This window comes from Paroedura picta, chromosome 3 (assembly GCF_049243985.1).
Source record: "Paroedura picta isolate Pp20150507F chromosome 3, Ppicta_v3.0, whole genome shotgun sequence".
Taxonomy (NCBI): Eukaryota; Metazoa; Chordata; class Lepidosauria; order Squamata; family Gekkonidae; genus Paroedura; species Paroedura picta.
The window spans coordinates 118315793-118339242 of NC_135371.1; the positions used below are offsets into that span (position 1 = coordinate 118315793).

General features: G+C 46.1%; 1 protein-coding gene across 1 annotated transcript; it reads left to right on the top strand.

Annotated features, from left to right (window-relative positions):
- The first annotated feature begins 596 nt into the window (after positions 1–596).
- LOC143832649 (transitional endoplasmic reticulum ATPase-like) lies at positions 597–23173 on the top strand. The gene is made up of 18 exons (XM_077327373.1): positions 597–769; positions 3905–4016; positions 4732–4904; positions 5348–5490; positions 5871–6001; positions 6274–6405; positions 6989–7091; positions 7634–7767; positions 8824–8959; positions 9369–9481; positions 12241–12405; positions 12929–13051; positions 18764–18976; positions 19925–20103; positions 20524–20653; positions 20860–21018; positions 21249–21400; positions 22347–23173. The coding sequence occupies exons 1-18, from the start codon at positions 750–752 to the stop codon at positions 22450–22452; spliced, it is 2424 nt and encodes an 807-aa protein (XP_077183488.1). The 5' UTR covers positions 597–749; the 3' UTR covers positions 22453–23173.
- Positions 23174–23450: the final 277 nt, after the last annotated feature.

Here is a 23450-nt window from a genome sequence, read left to right on the forward strand (position 1 = left end):
GTGTCATCTAGCAGTCACATGACACGCGTAAAGCAGTAGAACCGATAAACGGGTGTGGGAGGGGAAAGAGAAATTGGGTTTCCGGGTTTTTCCATGCTTCTTGAACATGTTGCTAGATCTTAGGGTCCCCCCTTTCCCCCCCAAGAAAACGCACATGGAGTAACGTGGGAAGTGCGAGGGTACAAGTAGAACTGAGTTTGCTGGAAGTAGGTGCCCCAAAAGCAGCCCCCCTGCAAAGCGCCGGCCGGGACTGGACGGTAGAAGTCGCGTCCCGTAAACAGCGCTCTGTAATGCGCGGACAGAGAGCGGCCGAGCGTGCGGGGGGGGGGGGGGGGCTAGCTCCTCCAGCCGTCTGTCCCAGCTTCAAAACGGCTCTAAGCCTCGTTAGCGTTTCTCCCTTAAGTGCTCCTCGATAATGCCTGGAGAAGCGCTTGCAAGGTTGCATTTCTTGTCATGAATTCGTAAAGACCGCGGGCTTCGAGCCAGAGCAGCGACCGTGCCTCAGCCATCTGTCCGGGAAAGTCCTGGCAGGCCGGGGGGGGGGAGGGCGGGCCGCAAGACTGGAAAGGAGGGGCGGCCCTGCGCTGGGAGGCTTTCCAACTGTTGTGAGCAGGCAGAAGCGGCCGAGCAGAGCAGAGCAGAGCAGGGCGGCCGGGCAGGGTCGCATCCGGCTCGGACAGGCAGGCAGGCAGGACCCAGCGGCAGGAGAGACGAGGCGGTCCCAGGAAGGGGGACCCCGAGCAGCCAACATGCCGGCCACGGGAGGGGAGTAAGTACTTCCCCGCGGAGAGCGACTTCTTCTCCCCGGAGGACCCCTGGGAGGGACTAGGCGGCCGCGCGTCTGGGACCTGGCCTGTGACGTTTCCCGGGGCCCTCCCGCAACACAGCTGCCGCCGGAGCTTTGCGCTTGGGGGAACTTTGGCCCCGCTCAGGTTTTGCCTGCTTCGCCTCTGGAGGCATGGAGGGGAAGGGTGCCTTTGGAGTGTTGCTAAGGCCTTTATGCTGTGCTTGGATCTGGATTTCTTTCAGTATGGCGCTTGTGTGTGTGTTTCGGGGGGGGGGGGGGTCTTTTCTTCCCTGATGTTTCGGAAAAGCAGGCCATGGGGCAGCTGATGTTTATATCCGACCATGACCACACAACATGGGCATGGAGGACAGAGACGTCGCTAGGATATTTATAGATTCTGGAATCTGCCCAGGACACAAGACCTTTAAGAAACATGAACTAAGTATTTGTGTCCCCGCCCCCCCCCCCCCCGAACCGACTATGCAAAGGGTGAAAAACCGACAGGCTTGGGGAGCAAGTTTTTATGCATTTCACCAACTTGGGCCCAGACCTCATAGAGTGGGTTAAGATTGCCACAAAGATTGTTTCTGGCTCATGAAGTGCTGCAAGATGATTTTGTTCCCACAGATTAACAAGATTGCACCCCTGAAATGTGTTGCAAACTCCTCCCCCCCAAACCCAAATATACTTTCTCTGCTTGGAAAATTATGCCAACTGATTGAAAAGGGGGAGCTGTCAAATGGTTCTGCATTTAAAAGCACATTTGTTGTTGGTACTCATCTGCTGTGGGTAGTCCTGATAACTTTCATTTATGTAGCAATATGATTGTTGGGATACATTACAGGATTTATGTTTTTTTTGGGGGGGGGATACTGCCCTCACCCCAGGTTTCCATGACAATAGTGCTGATTTCCAGATGTGCAAATGTCAGGGATGCCAACAGTAGAAGGGGGGAAAGGCACTAATTAAGGTGATGGGAGGGCCACCCTGTTGTCTTTGGGTTACAGGTCACTCACAGTAGGAGTCCCCAACCTTTTTGAGCCTGTGGACACTTTTGGAGTTTTGAAAGTGGGTGCTCAATGCCACTCCAAAATGGGCAGGAGGTGGAACCAAACCCAATATGGTTTGTGTAGGAGGCAGTGCCAAACCCAATACCTCCCACTTTGCTTTTCAAAATAATTGTGGAAGGGGTATAAAAAGAAATCAAAGAGAAGGAGGCGTGGAACCATATAGCTTGGTGCCTGCCAGTCCTCCTGATCCTCCAGGGGCTGCCATTGTAGCCATGGAAAACCCTCTCATTTGAAAAAGGGCAGCCAATAACAAGCGCTGCCTTACAAGGGCCCTGGCCACCTTCTGCAAAACACAGCAGGCACCGGAGGAAGTTCTGACAAGCCCATGGGACTTACTGGGTTCTGTTCAAGGTTCTTGTTATCAAGAAGTTCTTAATGGCCTTAAACCAGTGGTTCTCAACCTTCCTAATGTCGCAACCCTTTAATACAGTTCCTCATGTTGTGGTGACCCCAACCATGAAATTATGCAAGCATTCCTTCACAGAAATTAAATCGAAACTGACCAATGGCGTGAAGACCCATTGTCATGATCGTATATAAATTGGGTTTTTTTTCTGGGCTTTCTCAGTTTAGTTCTGCCTCTTGTCCTACCACATGGATTTCGCTCTTTTCTGCTACTCCAGACAGACGAACTCTATCTCCCGCCAGGCTGCTCACCCTGCCGTGACCCCTGTGAAAGGGTCGTTCGACCACCAAAGAAGTCCTGACCCCCAGGTTGAGAACCACTGCCTTAAACTAATATACCTGTGGGAATTCCTGTCCTGCTGTATTCTGTAATGACAGCTTTGCTCATCTGAGCAAACTGTTCTGAAAATGCCATTGTGCAAATGGATAAAAACTGGCAACTGCTCATTCATGCCCCTTCACTGTGGTGGCTCCCACCTTCTGGAACAGCCTCCCTGGGATGATCAAGATGGCCCCCACACTTCTTTTATTCCCCAAATATGTAGAACTGAGATGTTCTGGAATGTATTTTTTATAAAGGACTACAACAGTAGTATAATGTAACAGCTTAGGTCACTTGTTGCAATATTTATTGTATAGATCAGCAGTCCCCAACCCCCGGTCCGGGGACCAGTACTGGTCCGTAGATCAGTCGGCACCGGGCCTTGGCTCCTCCTCATTCTCCTCCCGGCTGCTGCCTCGGGGGCTGTGCCACCGGCTCACCTTTGATACTCTCCAGCAGCCGCCATGGCTGGGGCTCCCCCTTGGCGTGGCACTGCGCAGCTGCTGCTGGCAGCGCCCCCCAGCGGGCAGCAGGAAGTCAGGGGTGCTGGCAGGAAGGCAAGTGGAGCAGGGGCTCAAGCGGCGGCGACGTCCCTTGGTAAAAGACTGCCCCCCCCCCCCCGGGCCTCAGTAAAATTGTCAAGCGTTGACCGGTCCCCAGTGATAAAAAGGTTGGGGACCACTGGTATAGATCATCTCCTTTTTTACTGCAATGCCCTCTACCTTTGTAAGGTCCTTTTTTCATTATGGTATGTCCCGCCATAGACAATTTTTTAGTTCACATTGAATTAAAACACAGTTACTAGTACCATGCATGAGTGGGAAACCTATAAAAGCTGAGTAATTGACTTCTCTTTCAATGTGGAATGACAAAACCTAATTTATAACAAGGCTAAACATTAGTCATATGAATCCTCCATAAATCCTTTTCCTATGAACTGTAAATCATATTGTCTGCCTTTAAAACAGATATTATTTATTAGGTGATATTATTTACCTCCATGCCATGAAAATCTTTCTACTAAAGGGCCAGGATATTTTCTTTCTCCAGCACTATTGGCCACTTCTTAAAATAGGTAACTATATGTCTTGCTTTGAGTAGAAGCAAGACTTTTATCTTCTCCAAGAATCTTTCTATCATTCTGTTCCTCTTAATTTAGGCCTCATATGCTAGTGCCTTTCATTACCACCTAAATCCTCTCAGCCTACTTTTCCTTTCCTTTCCTTGAATAGGAGCACCAGGGCCTTCTCTGAACCTTGCCTTCAACATATCATCCCCATGTTTACAGATGTGTGAAACAGTCCTCTTTTTCCCCTACAGCTCTAAAGGAGAGGATTATTCCACTGCTATTCTGCGTCAGAAGCATCGTCCTAACCGTCTCATTGTGGATGAAGCTGCCAATGAAGACAACAGTATAGTGTGCCTGTCTCAGGTAACTGAAAACCCATTGTTCCATCATTCCTTCAGCCAGCAGACCTGACTGCACGCTATGCTCCTCTATCCACAGGAAAGCAAAATATGGACTTTTCTGTTCTGCACAATTACCCTTTGCTCCACAAGCGGTCCTGTCAGTCATGTGTTCTTCTCAGACTTCATGCCTAATGAACATATACTGTGAGTGCCAGTTTGGTATAGTAGTTAAGAGCAGTGGCCTTTAATTTGAAGAACAGGGTTTGATTCCCCAGTTCTCCTCCATATGCAGCCAGCTGAGTGACTTTGGGCCAGTCAAAATTCTCTCAGAGCTCTCTCAGCTCCACCTGACTCACAGGATGTCTGTTGTAGGGAGGGAAAGGGTAGGCGATTGTAAGCTGCTTTGAAACTCCTTTGGGTAGTAAAAAAGTGGAGTACAAAACAGTGTTCCGTCTCCTCCCCCTCCTTCACCAGCAGGCATCAGAGACACAGAAAGACATTCCATATGCTTCAGTTACTCCAGGAATACAAACACAGATGCAAACAGGTGTACACAAAATTGTGATGTTCACTTTCCATCACAAATGGCACTTATATGTATAACACGGGCATCCCACTTGTATACAACTTGGATGGACACACAAAAGCACAGTATTATTCTCAGTGGTAATTATTCTCAGTGGTACAACTGGAAACCAACATTTTCTTACTTTGGTTTGATTCCTGGTTCTTTGCAGGCCAAGATGGAGGAACTGCACTTGTTCCGTGGAGACACAGTGCTGCTGAAAGGGAAGAAACGTCGGGAGACAGTGTGCATTGTACTTACAGATGACTCCTGCCAGAGTGAGAAGATTCGCATGAACCGTGTCACCCGCAACAACCTCCGTGTGCGTCTTGGGGATGTGGTCAGGTGAGGTTGGCCCAAATTAGAGAGATTATGGTAGGGCTCCATAGAATGCACTTTGCTGCAGAGTATTTATAGTGGGTACCAGCCATGAGTTGTGGCAAAAAATATTGTCAGGAGGAGGAAGACACTGGAGAATATATTGCACAGCAAGCCCCTACAAAGAGGAGCTGCATTATAGAATATGAGGATTAATATGGAGGTTCTAGAAGAGTGGTAGAACCATAAAATAGCCCTAGTTATTGGCATTTAATTTGTTTGTACCCTTCCCCCTTCCCACAAGGCCCCACCATGGCTGTTACCTAATTGCTGCTAAAGTAATAAATAAGGTGTCCTAACTAGAACAAACAATGCAGATGGGGTGGGTGACCCAGTAGGTTGCTCAGCATGTTGTCTCTGAGAAGTCCTGTGATATATAACAGAAGCTAGCTAAGCCCTTCTCTGTGCAGTGTTCAGGCCTGTCCAGATGTCAAGTATGGAAAGCGGATCCACGTCCTCCCCATTGATGACACTATTGAAGGGCTGACAGGGAACCTCTTTGAAGTTTACCTCAAGCCCTACTTTCTGGAGGCTTATCGACCTGTGCACAAAGGTATGGAAGGACAAGACTATTTGATCTTCCTGTGAGAGCTACCACAAGGAAAAGGAACTCTGTGGGAAGGACAGAATTGTGGGAGAGGTCTATGGGGCTTGGAAGGAAGTTGCAGTGAAGACCTGTAAGGGGTGCACCTAAGTCACTGGAAGAGGGGCTTAAAAAGAACATTGTTCTCTCATCCTTGCGGTGGTGGGGAAGAGGGTGCTTGGCAGGCTAAGTGGCCTATGCTTCCAGGCCCTTCTATTAGCTGAGACAGTTGTTTTGCGTCATCAGTTTTTATCACAGGGCTTCTTCTTTATTTTGTTATCAGATTCTTATAAGTACAATGGATTTTCTACCTCTGAATCTAACAACATGCTCCCCCTTTATATTCCCAGGTGACATTTTCCTGGTGCGAGGTGGAATGAGGGCCGTGGAGTTTAAGGTGGTTGAAGTGGATCCCACTCCCCACTGCATTGTGGCTCCGGACACCATCATACACTGTGAGGGAGAGCCCATCAAACGAGAGGTTGGCATTTCATGGATGGATCAGCACATAGATGGATTTTGCTTGGACACTTGCCTCTGTGATGCTTGTTCCCCTGTCCAGGCTGTGTAGAGGCACAGGACTTTGGAGAATGGGATCCCCCCCCCGATAACCATTTCGGGGGGGGGGAGGGGTATAAAGGGAATGTATTCAGGACTCTTTAGTGAAGTAGGCTATGTCTGGAATGGTGGTGTTGAGAGGCTAATTACTGAGGTAATGCGACATGCTTGCCATTTGCTCCTTTCCTCTTGCAGGATGAAGAGGAGAACCTCAATGACGTTGGCTACGATGATATTGGAGGCTGTCGTAAACAATTGGCTCAGATTAAGGAGATGGTGGAGTTACCATTGAGACACCCAGCCCTCTTCAAAGCCATTGGTGTGAAGGTACAATGGAGGAAGTGGGAAGGGTGGGAGGCAAAGTCTCCAGGTTCATTATAATAACCCTTAATTCATCTTAATCCACCCTTATAATGGTTTGTTACAGGAAGCATGGACTTTCTCTCTGTCCTTCCTGCATAACTCCATACTGGACTCTAATATATGCTTCTCTTCCTGAAATAACAAGACAGTTTCTGCTGTCCCAGGTTGAAGATTTCCCCCCTTCCTCTGTTCTTTAGCCCCAGTCTCCTTCTTGAACCATTCCCCCCTGAGGGACAGTGCTTACAGTGGAGTGAGTCACGTACCTCGCTCCTCTTCTACAATGACTCTGCTGCATCTTTTTTGAGGGGGGATGACAACAAAGGAGAAAGCATGCCTCTTTTATTCAAAAAGAAAAGACATTGTATAATACAGAATAAAGAAAAGAAATATCATTTGCAAAACTATGAATATTAAGCTGACAGTTCACAAAATATGTTTTTCCAGAGTACCTATTGTCCCCCCCTCAGTTTACATAGTTCCAGTGTTCACATATACCTTCTATAAATCAATTATTTCTTTCCATCTGCTGCATCTTTTTCTTTCCTAGCCTCCCCGAGGGATTCTTCTATATGGTCCTCCTGGTACTGGGAAAACCCTTGTGGCCCGGGCTGTGGCAAATGAAACTGGAGCCTTTTTCTTTCTTATCAATGGTAAGAGAGAGAGAGGATATGGAGGGAGACAGGACAAGGGACAATGGCTCAGTGGGAGAATATCTGCTTGGTCTGCAGGACATCTCATCAATATCTCCAGTTAAAAGGGTCAGATGATGGGTGGTATGAAAGGGGGCCTCTTTAGACCGTGAAGGGCTGCTGCCAGTCAGCGTGGACCTTCATAGACCAATGGGCTGACTCAGTATATGACTGCTTCATGAGTTGAATGTCTGGGAGAAAACTCATTTATCTAATCCTCATCCAACCTGCACAATCTATTCCCAACTCTCCCTCTCTGAAAATGTGGTGAGATTGACAGAGCAGTCCTAAGCATAGACCCTCATGAGTGCATTGAAGTCACAGGTGGTGGTTTTGGTGGTGCTTCACACAATGACGCCTGGAACTTGTCCTTTCTGAGCTGTGGCCATAGTAGACATGGCAAGGCTGCCTTCCTGTTTCCTGGCCACTTTCCAGGTATCTTTTTCATGTACTCTGAAAAGGATCCTTGTGGCTCTTGTTTACTGTCTTTTGTTCTTCCCCAGGCCCAGAAATTATGAGCAAATTAGCTGGGGAGTCAGAGAGCAACCTGCGCAAAGCGTTTGAGGAAGCTGAGAAGAACGCTCCAGCCATCATTTTTATTGATGAGCTGGATGCCATTGCTCCTAAGAGGGAGAAGGTAAGGGCTGAAATATCGGGAAAGCAAAACATAAACAGAGAAACATTTCCAGCAGGGTTCCTGTACTGGATAATGGATTCCTCTATGCCTGGAGCAAGACCTTCTTCTATAAAGACGTGTCCCAAGAAACTTCTCAGCATTAAGTAAACAACACCTCAGTAAAGGCCTAACCAACAGGCAAATTCTAGCTACAATTAAGCTGTTCCTCCCCTCCCCCAGCTGTGTTATTTGGAAAATGGAGACCTGTGCTGTCCCCTGGGGCTATGAATAGCAATTCTATATTAAGCTGACCAACATAAAAGGAAAGTGGAAGTAGCAGTCTGGAGTGAACCCATCTCTGAAAGATGTTTAGTATGATGGTGGAATGGAAATCATTTTGTTTTTGCATCAGTCTAAGTTTCTCATTGTCTGACACTAGCAAGATCTGTGCTATCGAAGTTCTACTCCCACCATAAACATCCTGAACCTGACACTTGCAGAAGAAGACTGACCAGACATCTTTATACATTGCTGTCTTCATGCTCTTAATGGAGAAGAGAGTGTTGGCCACAACTCTTTCACACTTATACAGTGTCTTGGTTTTAGGGGGTGATGTGCTGCTAGTCCCTACAACATCTCATCCTATTTTCCCACATGAATCCAGACACAGAGAGGATTTAGTGCTACAAGGAACAAATCCCCAGTCTCCTATCTCCAGTGTACTTCTCATGCCTATATCAGTCTTACAGGATACTGCTGTGGTCATAAGTACAGGATGAGTATAGTCTGGGCTTTCCAGGTTAGGGTCAACAATCTCATCAGATCTTGGTAGGTAAGCAGGGCTGGCTCTAGTTTGGATGGGAGACCACCAAACTACACAGAGGTAGGTAATGGCAAGCCATCTGTGAATGTCTCTTGCCTTGAGAACCCCACTGTCACTGTCAGTTGTGACCTGATGGCAAGAAAAAGAAAAGAAAAAAGGATTGTTAGTTTTTCTACAGTGAGCATAAGGAGGGAGGTTATAACGTGTTGCAGGTGATGAGGTGTCTTCAACTCTCTTTCCTGCTCCCATTTCAGACACATGGGGAAGTAGAGCGCCGGATTGTTTCTCAGCTCCTCACTCTCATGGATGGTCTGAAGCAGCGCTCACATGTGATAGTCATGGCTGCCACCAATCGGCCCAACAGTATTGATCCCGCCCTCCGTCGGTTTGGTAGGAGTTCTACTTTCTCATTTACCTGTCCCAGACACTCCCCTCCTTTTGGGTATGTGCCTTAACTCTGGTCAGGAAGAAATCGGATTCTCATTGTCACACATTGTTCCTAAGACACAAAGTGAAGAAAATCATCCAATTTTCTTCATTTATTTTGTCCTGTAACCTGCTTTTCAACCTGAAGGAATTGATTGATCTGAATTACTGGCTTCTGGCTCTCCTGTTTAATCTTCAGTCCCTCGCTTCCCCATCAGCCTTGGACCACAGCACTCATAGTGGCTTGCTAAATGTTTTCCTCTGTAATTCTTTTGGCCCTTCACCTATCAGGTATGGTCCTTATGTGGACAGAATCACAAAGACACAGATGGCGATTTGGCTCTTGTGTGATAATTACCCCTTGATTCCACAGGACGTTTTGACCGAGAAATTGACATTGGGATCCCAGATTCGGTGGGAAGGCTGGAAATCTTGCAGATACACACCAAGAACATGAAATTAGCTGATGACGTGGATCTGGAGAAGGTAAAGGATGGGAATTGAAGATGTGTGTGGAGGAAGAGTGGATTCAAGAGATAATCAAAGATGTATGTATCTCTTGGAGTTTAGAAATGGCAATTTCACACATTTATTAGTACCATGGTATAACTGGCAGGTATGAACATGCCATCAAATACAACAGATGGAACTTTCATAGCCCTTGCAGTGCAAAGCTTTTCAAGGATGTTCTTCCCACATTCATTATATTGAGAAATTTACTGATATAAATACATGTAGGAACTGGCTATAAACATTCAGGAAGTGCAATTAATAGTCCTCCCTTATTACCAGAAATAGATGTGTCTCCTGAATATTGAATGGGGGAACTGGCGATTTTAGAAGATGTGCTAAGCAAGAGGGGTAACAAGTGAAATTTCCACCTATGAATACGAGGGGGGTATCAGAAAATTCAGGCAGAGACAAACTTTTTAAACGAAGCAAAAATGATTTTTATTGGGGGGAAAATCCCTAACAAACTTTTACACTCTTTAACTTACAAAAATAGCCATAAAGTTGGAAGGAGCCATAAGGCCCATGTACCATAGTCCAACCCCCTGCTCATTGCTAGGATCAGCCTAATACAAGAAGAAAGTAAAGTTTGAGATGGTGCCTTAGGGGCCGAATATTTTGAGTCAGGAAAAGACTAATATCTACCTTCCAGCATAAAGGTAAAGGTAAAGGTATCCCCTGTGCAAGCACCGAGTCATGTCCGAACCTTGGGGTGACGCCCTCTAGCGTTTTCATGGCAGACTCAATACGGGGTGGTTTGCCAGTGCCTTCCCCAGTCATGACCGTTTACCCCCCAGCAAGCTGGGTACTCATTTTACCGACTTCAGAAGGATGGAAGGCTGAGTCAACCTTGAGCCGGCTGCTGGGATTGAACTCCCAGCCTTATGGGCAAAGCTTTCAGACGGCTGCCTTACCACTCTGCACCACAAGAGGCTCTTACCTTCCAGCATACAGATGTCCAAAAGAAAAGGTGGAGCAGAAAGACAACCAGTATGCTAGCCGGGTGTAGAGTTTGAATCCAGGAACACCACACACAAAAGTGGATCAAGTTTAAATGGCCAAATTCATTTTCTAAGGTTAGCCCCTAAAATAATGTGTTTGAATTAATAATTGGTGTGAAATAAAGAAACAAAGTTGCTAATGGTTCTAGCAAGTATGTGACAAAAGATTCTTGATAAGATTATTGGGAAGCCCAATTCATAGATGGATTTAACCAGGTAGATGCAACATTTGCAGTTACACCTGAATGGGGGCTTAGGTGTGACAAGCCATTATGTATTTTTATTATTTATTTATTTCTATTTTATTTGTTTGATTTCTATGACTGCCCCTCCCGTCTTAGCCAGCTTGGGACAATTTACAACATTTAAAACATACAGTTTAATACACAATAAATACAGTTTAACATAACAATAAACCAGTAAAATCAGTATCAGTATAAAATCATAAAATTGATTCACCGGTTAAAATCGTTTGATTATTCTGGTATCCTGCCTGCTGTCACTTCTCGCATTCGAGGGTTGTATTTATATGGAGGGGAACCCAGTAGATGTTATATCCTCATTGCCTCCAACCAAACACCTGGTGGAAGAGCTCCATCTTACAGGCACTGTGGATCTGAACTAGCTCTGGAAGCTCAGTCCAACAGGTAGGGACCAGGACAGAAAAGATCCTCACCCTGGTTGAGGCCAAACATACCTCTCTAGGGCCAGGGATCACCAGCCTGTTCGAATTGGCAGAGTGGAGCAGTCTTTGGGGGGTAAAGTCAATCAGGTGGTCCCTCAGATACACAGGCCCCAGACTGTGAATGCCCTTGAAGGTTCTTGAACTTAATCTGGAATTCAGCTAGGAGCCAGTGCAGCTACTCGAGAACTGATCAAATATGGGTATTCCGGTGAGAACCTGTGCCTTAACATGAGTAAAAGAGGGCTTGATGATCTGATATTGAAGGATGGACAAATGGCTGAGTTAAGTAAACTAATTAGGGAAAGAATTAGGAAAAAGAATAACTACAGGTGTGAGAAATAGCACTGAAAGCTACCATAGACATTAACAAACTGCCAGAGACCATTATATCATTGTTGACTCATTTCAGGGTGAGGGAAAGGTCAGTGACCAGACCTCTTGTGCAATTAATCCTATCACTCCACTCTATTCAAAATGTACCCAGAGGGGTGTGACAACTCAAAAGAGTAAGCAGGTTTTATCCCTGCCATGCAAACATGTCTGAGCAAGCTCCCTGGCCCAGCCATACTGTGCTAAAGATGCACCAGAAAAATTAGTAAAAGGAAGATTGCTAGCAAACTGGTTTCCTAGCACCTCTTCCTTGCTCAAGTGTGAATGAAAATGTGTGAAAGGAAATAGCTGAGATTCTGAGATGCTTGGGTTCTACAGAACAACTGGCATGGCTCAAGAGAGCTAGTGAGTCCTCAGGATGCATTCAGGATTGTATATGCTTGTTGGAGTATTTGTAGCTTCTTTCAGACACTGGTGATGGAGAAGAGATGGACAAATCCAGAAGACACTTTGTATATAGGATGATCTCTGTGTTAGGAGGCATTCTTCACTGCTTGCAGCTAACTAAAGTGGGTTTTCCTTAGAATGGCTATTTGTGCATTCAGCAATGAATTATCCATTATCCCCAGAACGTGAGTCATGGCTGATACCTAAAAGGTTCCCGTAAGGATCACTCACAGAGATGGGTCCTCATTAACATAAACTGTCCATGCCTGCAGGTTGCCAATGAAACACACGGGCACGTGGGTGCTGATTTGGCGGCATTGTGCTCTGAGGCAGCACTCCAGGCAATTCGGAAGAAGATGAACGTCATTGACCTGGAGGATGACACTATTGATGCAGACATCCTTAACTCCATGGCTGTCACCATGGATGACTTCCAGGTAGGCCAGCTCCTTCATTCCAGTGGGAAGAATGGAATGGTTGAGATGGAATGGTTGTCTGTAGTAGCTTAAGTCTTTTACTTATGAACAGAGCTTTCAAAATATTTAAAGGGTGGCAATCCTGCTTGCTGGCTCCCAAGAACCGCATTTTGTTCATCAAAAACCTTCTTCTGTTGCTTAGTTCTGATCTGCAATTTCTAAATGCTGACATCTAACTGTTCCTTACAACTGGGTCAGAGAATCCCTCCTAAGTTAAGTGTCACATTCTCTGGCTTGATTGCTTTTTATATGAGCTAAAAATAGTGGCTGATCCTTCTTGGAAATGTTTCCCCCGGGTGTTGCCTACAGACTTGTACCTTCCTTTGTATTGGTACCATTTCAGTTGTATTCTGATAATTTCCTAGCAGACAGCTGGAAAACTGAATCCAGGCAAGCTGTGAGCTCTGTCAGATAGGTACTAATTTTGGCACTTTGGGCTTCCATGGCAATCACATTACAGCTCTCCTGTTTTCCTTCCTTTCAGTGGGCTCTTGGCCAGAGTAATCCCTCAGCACTACGTGAGACTGTAGTGGAAGTGCCGCAGGTCTCCTGGGATGATATTGGGGGTCTTCAGGAAGTGAAACGTGAGCTGCAAGAGCTGGTGCAGGTCAGTCGGATTCTGATGTTGCTCAAATTTAGCCCAAAAACTACTGTAATAGCAGCTGCAATCAACATTTTATTTAGATTTCTAGACATTGTTCAATGTCAGCAAATCCCATTGATGAAGATTTTTGATTTCCAGATTGATTCTTCAAGGATATAAGAGGTTTTCTATCATAATATAACCATTATTTGTTGGAAACAAGTTTAGTTTAAATGTGAATAAGAAAAATGCTAAGCAATGTTTCTGAGTGGGGAAAATTGTTTAAATTTCAAAATCCGTTAATGACTCAGATAAACCAAACAGTAAGTAACAAGCTACCAATCGATCCTAAAGTTGTTCTGTCAGAGCTTGTTAACAATGACATTATTCCTAAATGTTGTAATACATCTACTATCAGTTTGAAAAATTATTATTGCCAAAATAGGCAGAATACAGAGTCAACTCATTAAATTATGGGTTAACTAGAATTAAAGCCTGTTGTAGCTGATACAACGGGCGCTAGCAGGGGGAGGGAGGAAAATAGCAAAGAGAGAGGGAGGTAGAAAGGAAGAGAGTGATTAAGATAGAGAGAGCTTGGCATTGGGAAGAGGAAGGGGAGGAGGTGTCCAGTCTGTAACGGCATGGGGTTGAATGTGTGTGTTGTGTGGGGGGTTGTGGTGGCGTGGTGACAAATGAGGACGTGGGTGTGGAGAGATGGGTGTCAAGAACCTGTGGTGTAGAATGTTCGTTGCGTGTGGGAGAGGACTGACCTTTGGGAATTGTGGCATAGTGGTTACAGATGAGCTTTCCAGAGCCATGTCTTCAGATATGTGAAGGGAAAATCAGACTGGAGACTCTTCTTAGGGGGAGGCATGGTCCTGCAGTCACGGATATGGCAACCAATTCCCCCCAGTTCTGTGGCCCTACTCCTTCTGTCTCCATTCTTTTACTGATGATATAATGTTATGTGCCCACATGCTTCTTTCACTGTTGGCCCTTAGAAGATGGATTTTTGTAAACTGCTGTTTACTACTAAAAGGAATCACAAAGCAATTTACAAACACATTTTCCCTTCATCTCCCCACAGTAGACAACCTATGAGGGATGTGGGGCTGTGAGAGCTCTGAGAGCACTGGGAATGGCCCTGAGTCACCCAACAGGCCTCAGAGGTCTCTAAATGGTTTAAAATCACCTTTCCCTCTCCTCATAACATACACCCTGTGAGTAAAGTGGAGCTGAGAGCTCTGAGAGAACCACGAATGGCCCACAGTAATCCAGCAGGCCTCAGGTGTCTCTAAGCAGTTTAAAATTGCATTCCCTTCCTCTCCCCATAAAAGACACCCTATGAGAGAAGTGGGGCTGAGAGCTCTGAGGGGCAGCAAGCAGTCACTCGGCCCCCGACAAAGAGCAGCAGTCAGTGCTTCAGTGCCCACTCCCAAGCAGCAGAGGTTTTCTGGCAGCGAGGGCAGCAGCAAGCACGCCCCTCAGTCACCCACTCTCCAGACCAATGCCCCTGACTCTGACCTCTGTCTCTGGCGATGTCCAGTGGCCAAATGGAGGCTACTGGCCTCGCGGGCTTTGTGGAGGGCAGACCGTATGGTTGCTGCCCAATCAGGAGAGATGCACTGGACGGACAGGGCCCCGGACAGTCTCCTCCCAGGAGGTAGTTTCCAATTTATAAAAGGGAGCAAAAAGTGTTAAAGATAAGTTCCAACAAACTGCTAAACTTTCTGCTTAAATTGTTCAGTTAAGATATGGTAGAGTAGAAGCAACTTTTAAAGTCAATTGGAAATCCCTCCTTGAATTCTGGAAGAAACAACTATAATTGCTTTGCATTGATTTGTAATGGGGTGCAAAATAAACACGAATAAGTGGGGGATACATGAGACTGGTGGGGCGGGAATCCCATCCGCCTGCCATGCTGGTTCACTGGCCACCCACTCCCACTTCTTCTCTGCCCACCTTCCCCCGTGCATTCCTGCGACTCTGGCTCATGCAATGGGAGGGGCATTTGTCCTTGCTCAGGTCACTGACACTTCTACAGCTCATGCAGTGGGGGATGGCAGCAGTTCCTGTTCCACCTCCTCCGGCGCTTACCTGCCCCATTAGCGAAGGTGGCATCTTTGGTGGGGTTCATGTTTTTCTCTAAACCAGACCAGGCTCCATTCTCTCTGTTAATCTTCATGGAGCTGAGATTCAGCATTGGATATAGGACACACAGAGGGGATGAATCCCATCCTTTCCCAATTTGGTGATGGTGGCTTCCAAACTGAGATACTCCTGTCCATTGTCTGCACAAGCAGAGACAATGTACCTCTCTTTTAGGAGTCGATTTTAGGACGACTTCTTTAATTTTCCTGCAAACATGAGGATCCTCCAGGTCCACCAAAGAATCCTCCCCCCCCCCCCCCCTCTGAACTTGTCTTCATTCTCTGGATCTGTTGATCTGCCTGGTTGGGTAGGTTCAGCGTTAGATATAGGATGATGATGAAGGTGTTATCTTCTGATTGTAACAGGCTGGATTCCTTGTATGCAGAATAAAAATGACCAATATATTTGTTTTGTATACATTATTATCTTTGTTGTTTTGTTTATTTTTGTTTTCTTTTCATTGTAATTATCTTTTGTAATTGCCTTTGATTTGCCTTTTACATCCATTCTATAAGATTTCTAAGAAAGCAGTAACTTAGAAAACATCTGTGAATGTAGGAATTGTTTAAAAGTAAACAAATGCTGAAAGATAAGATTTATACTGGTTAAAATGATCCAGCCCTCGCAATACTTTATAAATGCTAACAAATTGTTACTGTTGATAGGTTAGCTGCGCACGCCTTCCGATTGGCCCTTTGGCTCCGGACTGACAACAGAGGAGGCCAGACGGAAGGCATGAATCATTGCCCCCTGTTTCCTATCCCGGGCTGAGCCTTACTCTTTTATTTATTTCCCCCCCTTAGCCTTACTCTTTTATTTATACCGCGGAGCAGTATACAGATGGGTATCGCAGAACACCATAAAATGAGACCAGTTTTCTTGAGGTTATAGTATGTAGTGGAATGCTAAGCTGGACATGACAAATGATTAGGATGGGGGGGGGAGTGAGAACAGGAACAAGGCTATAGTGCTAGGAATCCTTTCCGCATTTCACATTCTTCAGTACTGTGGGTTTTTTCTGACACTTCCTCCACCCCCACCATGACCCTTCAGTTTAAAAATCTCATCTGATTCGGACCTCTGTTGTTTGCAGAGTTACTCCAGTCTTAACCCATTGAAATCGATGGGCTTAAACTGCAGTAACTCTGCACAGGATTGCACTGCAGAGCTATAATGCTAATAATATGTACTTGGGAGTAAGGCTCATTGGATAAATGGGACATCTGCATAGCCTGTTTAGGAATGCTTACTTAAGTTTCACATAATGCATGACTTTAGATAGTCCACACATCTTGAATGTCACCTAGAAGACACCTATAAAGAGGTTCATATTACTGGAATTTCTACTTTCTTACTGTACTGCACACAATTTGGAACTTTCCTTTAAAATTATTGGAAATTTCCAGTGAGGCAGCGACTTAGCCATTGAAAAATACTGGCCAAGGCAGTGCATTGCATTTCTCTTCCACAGCTGCTATGGATTTTAGGATTTCGAACAGGCAGAGGGACTAGAGATCAAATTGCCAACATACGCTGGATCATGGAGAAAGCTAGGGAGTTCCAAAAAAATATCTACTTCTGCTTCATTGACTATGCTAAAGCCTTTGATTATGTGGAGCACAACAAATTGTGGCAAGTTCTTAAAGAGATGGGAATACCAGAGCATCTTATCTGTCTCTTGAGAAACCTATATGCAGGTCAAGAAGCAACAGTGAGAACCGGGCATGGAATCACTGATTGGTTCAAAATTGAGAAAGGGGGTTGGCAAGGCTGTATATTGTCGCCTTGCCTACTCAACTTGTATGCGGAGCACCTTATGAGAAAGTCGGGGTTAGATGAGTCACAAATTGGGATCAAGATTGCAGGGAGAAATATCAACAACCTCAGATATGCAGATGATACCACTCTAATGGCAGAAAGCGAAGAGGAACTAAAGAACCTGTTGATGCGGGTGAAGGAGGAGAGTGCAAAAGTTGGCTTGAAACTCAACATCAAGAAAACGAAGATCATGGCATCCGGCCCTCTCAATTCCTGGCAAATAGATGGGGAAGAAATGGAGGTAGTGACAGATTTTATTTTCCTGGGCTCCAAGATCACTGCAGATGGGGATTGCAGCAAAGAAATTAAAAGTTGCTTGCTCCTGGGGAGGAAAGCTATGGCAAATCTAGACAGCATCCTAAAAAGCAGAGACATCACTCTGCCAACAAAGGTGTGTCTAGTCAAGGCTATGGTATTCCTAGTTGCAATGTATGGCTGTGAAAGTTGGACCATAAGGAAGGCCGAACGTCAAAGAATTGAGGCTTTTGAACTCTCTGGAGAAGACTCTTGCGATTCCCTGCTGGAGAAGACTCTTGCGATTCCCTTGGACTGCAAGGCGAACAAACCGGTCAGTCCTAGAGGAGAACAGCCCTGACTGCTCCTTGGAAGGCCAGATACTGAAGATGAAACTCAAATACTTTGGCCACCTCATGAGAAGGAAGGATTCCCTGGAGAAGAGCCTATTGCTGGGAGTGATTGAGGGCAAAAGAAGAAGGGGATGACAGAGTATGAGGTGGCTGGATGGAGTCACTGAAGCAGTCAGTGCAAACCTAAATGGATTCTGGGGAATGGTAGAGGACAGGAAGGTCTTGGAGGATCATTGTCCATGGGGTCGTGATGGGTCGGACACGACTTCGCACCTAACAACAATAACAAAAGAGAGGTTCAATTTATTATGTAGAGGTAACAATCTCTGTTGGGGAAAAGCCTATCCATAACATACTGGTCACTTGTAAAATTATACGTATCTTAAAATCTAGATGCTTCTTAGTATTTCCACACAATTTTGCACAATCTTTCCCTTTCTCAAACTGGGGCAAAATGGTGCTGTGTATCACAAAGCATGTCTTGTTACAAGGAGATATGTGTGTTTGTGTAGGGAAGGGGTAATAGTATATCGCATCTCCGCTACTTTATACAAATGTATGCTAACTTCCCTCACACACTCATATGCTTGCGTTAATCAAATATGCGCATATTATTATTACTACATCTATTACCCACCACTCTCAGCAAGCCGTCTCATGGTAGGTTACAAGATAAAGAAAAACCCCAGAACAATAAAACCCCATTAAAATGACAACCAACAGAAAAAGCCCAACATGTTGGGCAAATTATCCTTTCCTATAATGGAATGCCTGCCACCGGGCAGCAGAGGGCCATGCCAACAACATCCTCAAGATGGTTGAAGGATGATATGCTTCCTGGGGGAGTCAGATAATAAAATATAGAGAGCAAGGCATGTGAAACTGTATCATGTTAATACTAACTCCGACAGTATTAATGAAGCCCAGTTACAGCCGTTGTAGAGGCTACAAAGGCAAGGATGGTAGAAATTAGCACAGGATAGAACTATTCTATTCCTCCCTTAGAGGAATGTGCCAGTTTCTCACTATATTATCAGAATACTTTGGGAGGGCACACACTCCATAGGCAAAGATTTGGGAAATTAGTTCCAATCTTAAAATTTGTAAAACCCCAGGATGCTGTAACCGTATGGATAGGTGAATGGCAACAATTCCTTAACCTTTTGTTCCTTCTTACCAGTTCCCAGTGGAGTATCCTGACAAGTTCCTGAAGTTTGGAATGACGCCATCAAGAGGTGTGCTGTTCTATGGACCACCTGGGTGTGGCAAGACTCTGCTGGCCAAGGCCATTGCCAATGAGTGCCAAGCCAACTTTGTCTCCATCAAGGGTCCTGAGCTCCTCACCATGTGGTTTGGAGAAAGTGAGGCCAACGTTCGTGATGTTTTTGACAAGGTACAAAGTGAGAGTGGCCATGATGGCAGCTGAAAAGATGGAGTATCCAATCTTCTTGGACCATGTGAAGGCCCCCAATATGGAGGCTGTAATTCTTATCCATGGTTCCTCTATATATTTGTGAAACAGCCTGGGGGGTGGGACGTGTCTGGCTGCCCAAGTTGGCTGCACCCTGATTGGCCCTCCCCCTGCATCTCCCGCCCTTCGTCCTTGGACTCTAGCCTCTTTGCTCTCAGACTCGCCTCAATGCCTGGAGCAAGCAGCAGGTAAGGGGAGAGGGCCCGGGGCAAAGGGTCATGGTGGACGGCTTGCTAATGAGGGCCTTGCTAATCCCAGCCTGCTAGACTGGCCCTGCTAACAAGGGCCTCCCGGCCTGCTAGGCTGGCCCTGCTAATGAGGGCCTCCCGACCTGCTGACTGCCTGCTAAGGAGCTCTGTCCCAGGCCTACTAACGAGCTGGCCAGCCCCTACCCCACTTTATCCATCTACGAGCTGCAGCCCAAAGCCTCCTTAAGCTGCCTGGCTGGGGGCCCTTTCAAGCTCCGTTCTTAGAAATGGGTTTTGAAGCTAGTTACCCATGTAAACTCACTTGAGACTCAAGGTATTAGGACCCTTATTCCATAACATTGTGTTAAGGGAAGTTACTAGGAGAATCTTGTTTTTACAGCTTTCCATAGGCATTGTTGCTTATTATTTCTGTGCTCTGGTCATGATGGCAGCCTGATTGTCTGCCCATTTGGCACCTCTAATTCATTGACGTAGCCACACACCCTCTCGGAACCACTGAGGTAGGGGTTTGTGGCTCTTCATAGCCATTACTGCGGACATCATAGCCATTACTGGAAAGAAGAACCTCTGCAAGTAAGGATAGGTTGTCATTGCATTCACTGAAAAAAATGCAGTTTCTGTCTTGGTTCCTTGGCTTACCTTGCTGTTGTCTATTCTCCAGGCCCGGCAGGCAGCACCCTGTATCTTGTTTTTTGATGAATTGGATTCCATTGCTAAGGCACGGGGTGGTGGTGCAGGGGATGGTGGCGGAGCAGCTGACCGTGTTATCAACCAGATCCTCACTGAGATGGATGGCATGACCAACAAGAAGACAGTTTTCATCATTGGTGCCACCAATAGGTGAGTCCTCAAAAGAAGCACAGTAGGAGGGGAGAGAAATGTAATGCACTGTCTTGGTCAAAACTGTGTGGGCAAGTTATGTGTAGGGAGTTTGCTTGAGGTTCCTCTTAAACTATGATGTTTTGGTGATTTCATGACCTGTTTGTCCCAATGCCAACTTAGCCACATGACCACCAGAATCCTTCCTTTTTATCCTGATGCCCATAGGATAGATCAAGATGGCTATAGTATGCTTTGGTCTGTAACTCGGTCTGCTTGAGAGAGACTCAAGTCAGGACCAGTTCACGAGATATGAGTGTTTAGAATTAGACCTGGCCTGTATATGCCATTCTCTGCTGCCCCTGAGCTGAAACAGAGTGCTAGTCCCAGGGTGTAGCAGATGTTGAGCCTTGATCACTTTTATATTTCTTTGACATCCAGACCAGACATCATTGACCCAGCCATTCTACGCCCAGGGCGTTTGGACCAGCTCATCTACATCCCACTGCCTGATGACAAGTCACGTGTGGCCATCCTCCAGGCCAATCTACGTAAATCACCTGTTGCCAAGGTTAGCAAAGGTGGGGTTGAACAGAGAGGAGGGAAGTCTCAGTTTTGTGAGAAGTAGATGCTACAATTGGATCATGGATTCCTAGTTAGTCATCTGCTCTCCACTCAATATGTCTTCTAATGGAGGAAGATACCTGACAGAAAGGAGTGATTTTTTTTTCCTGTGCTGTCAAGACCCTTCCAATAGTATGTCTCTTCTTCTGATAGGATGTGGACTTGAATTATCTGGCTAAAATCACACATGGTTTCTCGGGTGCAGACCTTACTGAAATCTGCCAACGGGCCTGCAAGCTTGCCATCCGCGAGGCCATCGAGATGGAGATAAAGGCGGAACGGGAACGTCAGCGTCACAAATACGCTGCCATGGTAGGGAGACATGACTTGCCCACTTTCCAGCAGAGCGTGGCCAAATCCTGCACCAGAGTCCCCAACCTGACCCTTGCCCTTAGTGATGTACTCTGCATTCTCCTGCAGAACGTTTACAGCTTCTACCCATCTTGAGGAGCCATAGTATCCTCCACGACATTAGCCTAGCGAGGTTATGAATTTAATCTAGACACAGGCTGATGGTATTTTTCTTCCGCCTATTTTTACAGGATGATGATTATGATCCCGTGCCAGAGATACGGCGTGATCACTTTGAGGAAGCCATGCGCTTTGCACGCCGCTCAGTCAGCGATAACGACATACGCAAGTATGAGATGTTTGCCCAAACATTACAGCAAAGTCGTGGCTTCGGTAACTTCAGGTACTAGTGAAATAATTTTGTTCTTCCTCCCCACCCACCCACCTCGTTAAAATTTAATCCTGCTGTAACTTTGGGACAGTATATAGCAGGGGTAGTCAAACTGTGGCCCTCCAGATGTCCATGGACTACAATTCCCACGAGCCCCTGCCAGCATTCGCTGGCAGGGGGCTCCTGGGAATTGTAGTTCATGGACATCTGGAGGGCCGCAGTTTGACTACCCCTGGTATATAGGATCCCTGGTGTGATTCTCATTTATGGAGAGAAGCTATGAGAATCTACACACACACACACACACACACACACACACACACAAAGAGTATCTGTGAAATCCAGTCTGGTTTTCAGTATACACCAGGAAATAGAAGAGTGAGAACATTCTTATCAAAGGGCTTAAGGCTGGACACCTGGTAACTAAAGTAATTAAAACCTGGACTTTGCTCTCAAATAATGGTGGGACTTTGGCCTCATTTGGACTCCCATAAGGATTCCTGAGGGCTGCATTCCAAGACTTGTCTACCTAAGCAAACATGACATATTCTCAATTTATTACATTTGTGCTCCAGTAACATGTTTAAGGCAGCTTACATGATAAAATTACATATACAGGATATAGTAAAAACAAAAACATAAAATGAAACAACTGAACAGATGATATCCACAGAAGAGAGTTCACAGAATAGCATTACAACACCCTAGTTACAGAAAGCCATAGGCAGACTTATGCACACGGATTACTTGTGGATTAAGAACCCTGGGCATAAATGAAGTGTTTGTTCCGAACGTGCCTCTCAGTAAGAACAAAGTCTGTCTGCAGTGCATTACTTAGAGGGGGAACTGCTTTTAAATGCCCGTCCCTATCTGCATGAAAGCAACTCACCCCTTCATGGGTGACTGCAACAGGACCCAAAACATGGCATTGAACCCACTTGGTTCTCTTTCTCCATAGGTTCCCAGCAGGAAATCAAAACAGCAGTGGAACAGGCAGCGCTGGAAGCAACAGCGGCCAAGGGAGCCTCTTCCAGGAAGAGGGTGATGATGATCTCTACAACTGATTGCCTGAGGAATGCTACTGTGGCTGGAACTGTCAGCTTCCTCTGCTTATTTGTTACCGTTTCTTCTGTGTAAAGTCTGGAGTGTGAGGCCCAGCATCCTGCTCTCTCCCTCCCTTCCATGCAAAATCTGGCCACTAGAGACTCGCAGCTAATATGTGAGGCCAGGTGCCTCCTCCCAAGTATTTTGAGTGACGTGGCCACGACCATGAATCTTTTGGCTCTCCCTGACCTTGTGCCTTGCAGGATGTTAAGATGGTACCCATTGACTTTCACTAGGGGGAACCAATGCCTGAGCAGCCAAAGAGCCCTGCTGGATCAGACCAAAGACCCATCTAGTCCAGCTTCCTGCACTCAACAGCAACCAGCCAGATGCCTCTCAAAGCAGGAGGTGAAGCTGTCCGTTTATCCATTTGCCTTGTCTCAAACAGGCCCGTGCTAGCGCTGGCTCCTTTTAGGGCACGTACTAATGGCTCCTTATTTAGGCCTCAGGCTGCTGGAGGCTCTGCCATCTCCCCAACTCTGCTTGTTAGACAGCACAGGCTGCTTGCACTGGCTTGGTCTGTCTACAACAGAGGCAGCTTTTGGAACATGCCTGCCCATGAGGCTTGAATCAGCAGGTGACAGAGGCATCTGGGTATCCAATGAACTTGGAATTGCATGCCCCTGAACTGGGGAAAAGCTCTGTAAAATGTGTCAGATAATAAAGGCCTGTGTTATGGTGGTTGTGTGGGCTAATTATGAGGCATACAAAGGGGGATGCTACTCCAGATCTAGCCATAACATCTGAATGGGCAGGACGAAGTCTGAGTCCAGTCTTAAAGGTGCCACTCAAACTTTTTTCTGCAGCTTCAGTCCAACATGGCTCTATATACCGAACTGATCTTCATTTGAACCTGCAGGAAGTGTTTACAGCTCAGGGCTAGGTCTATCTCTCCCACTAGGGGGCAACAGTTTTGATCCTTTCTGGGATAAGGCTGAAGTTTCCCCACTGTTGTCTG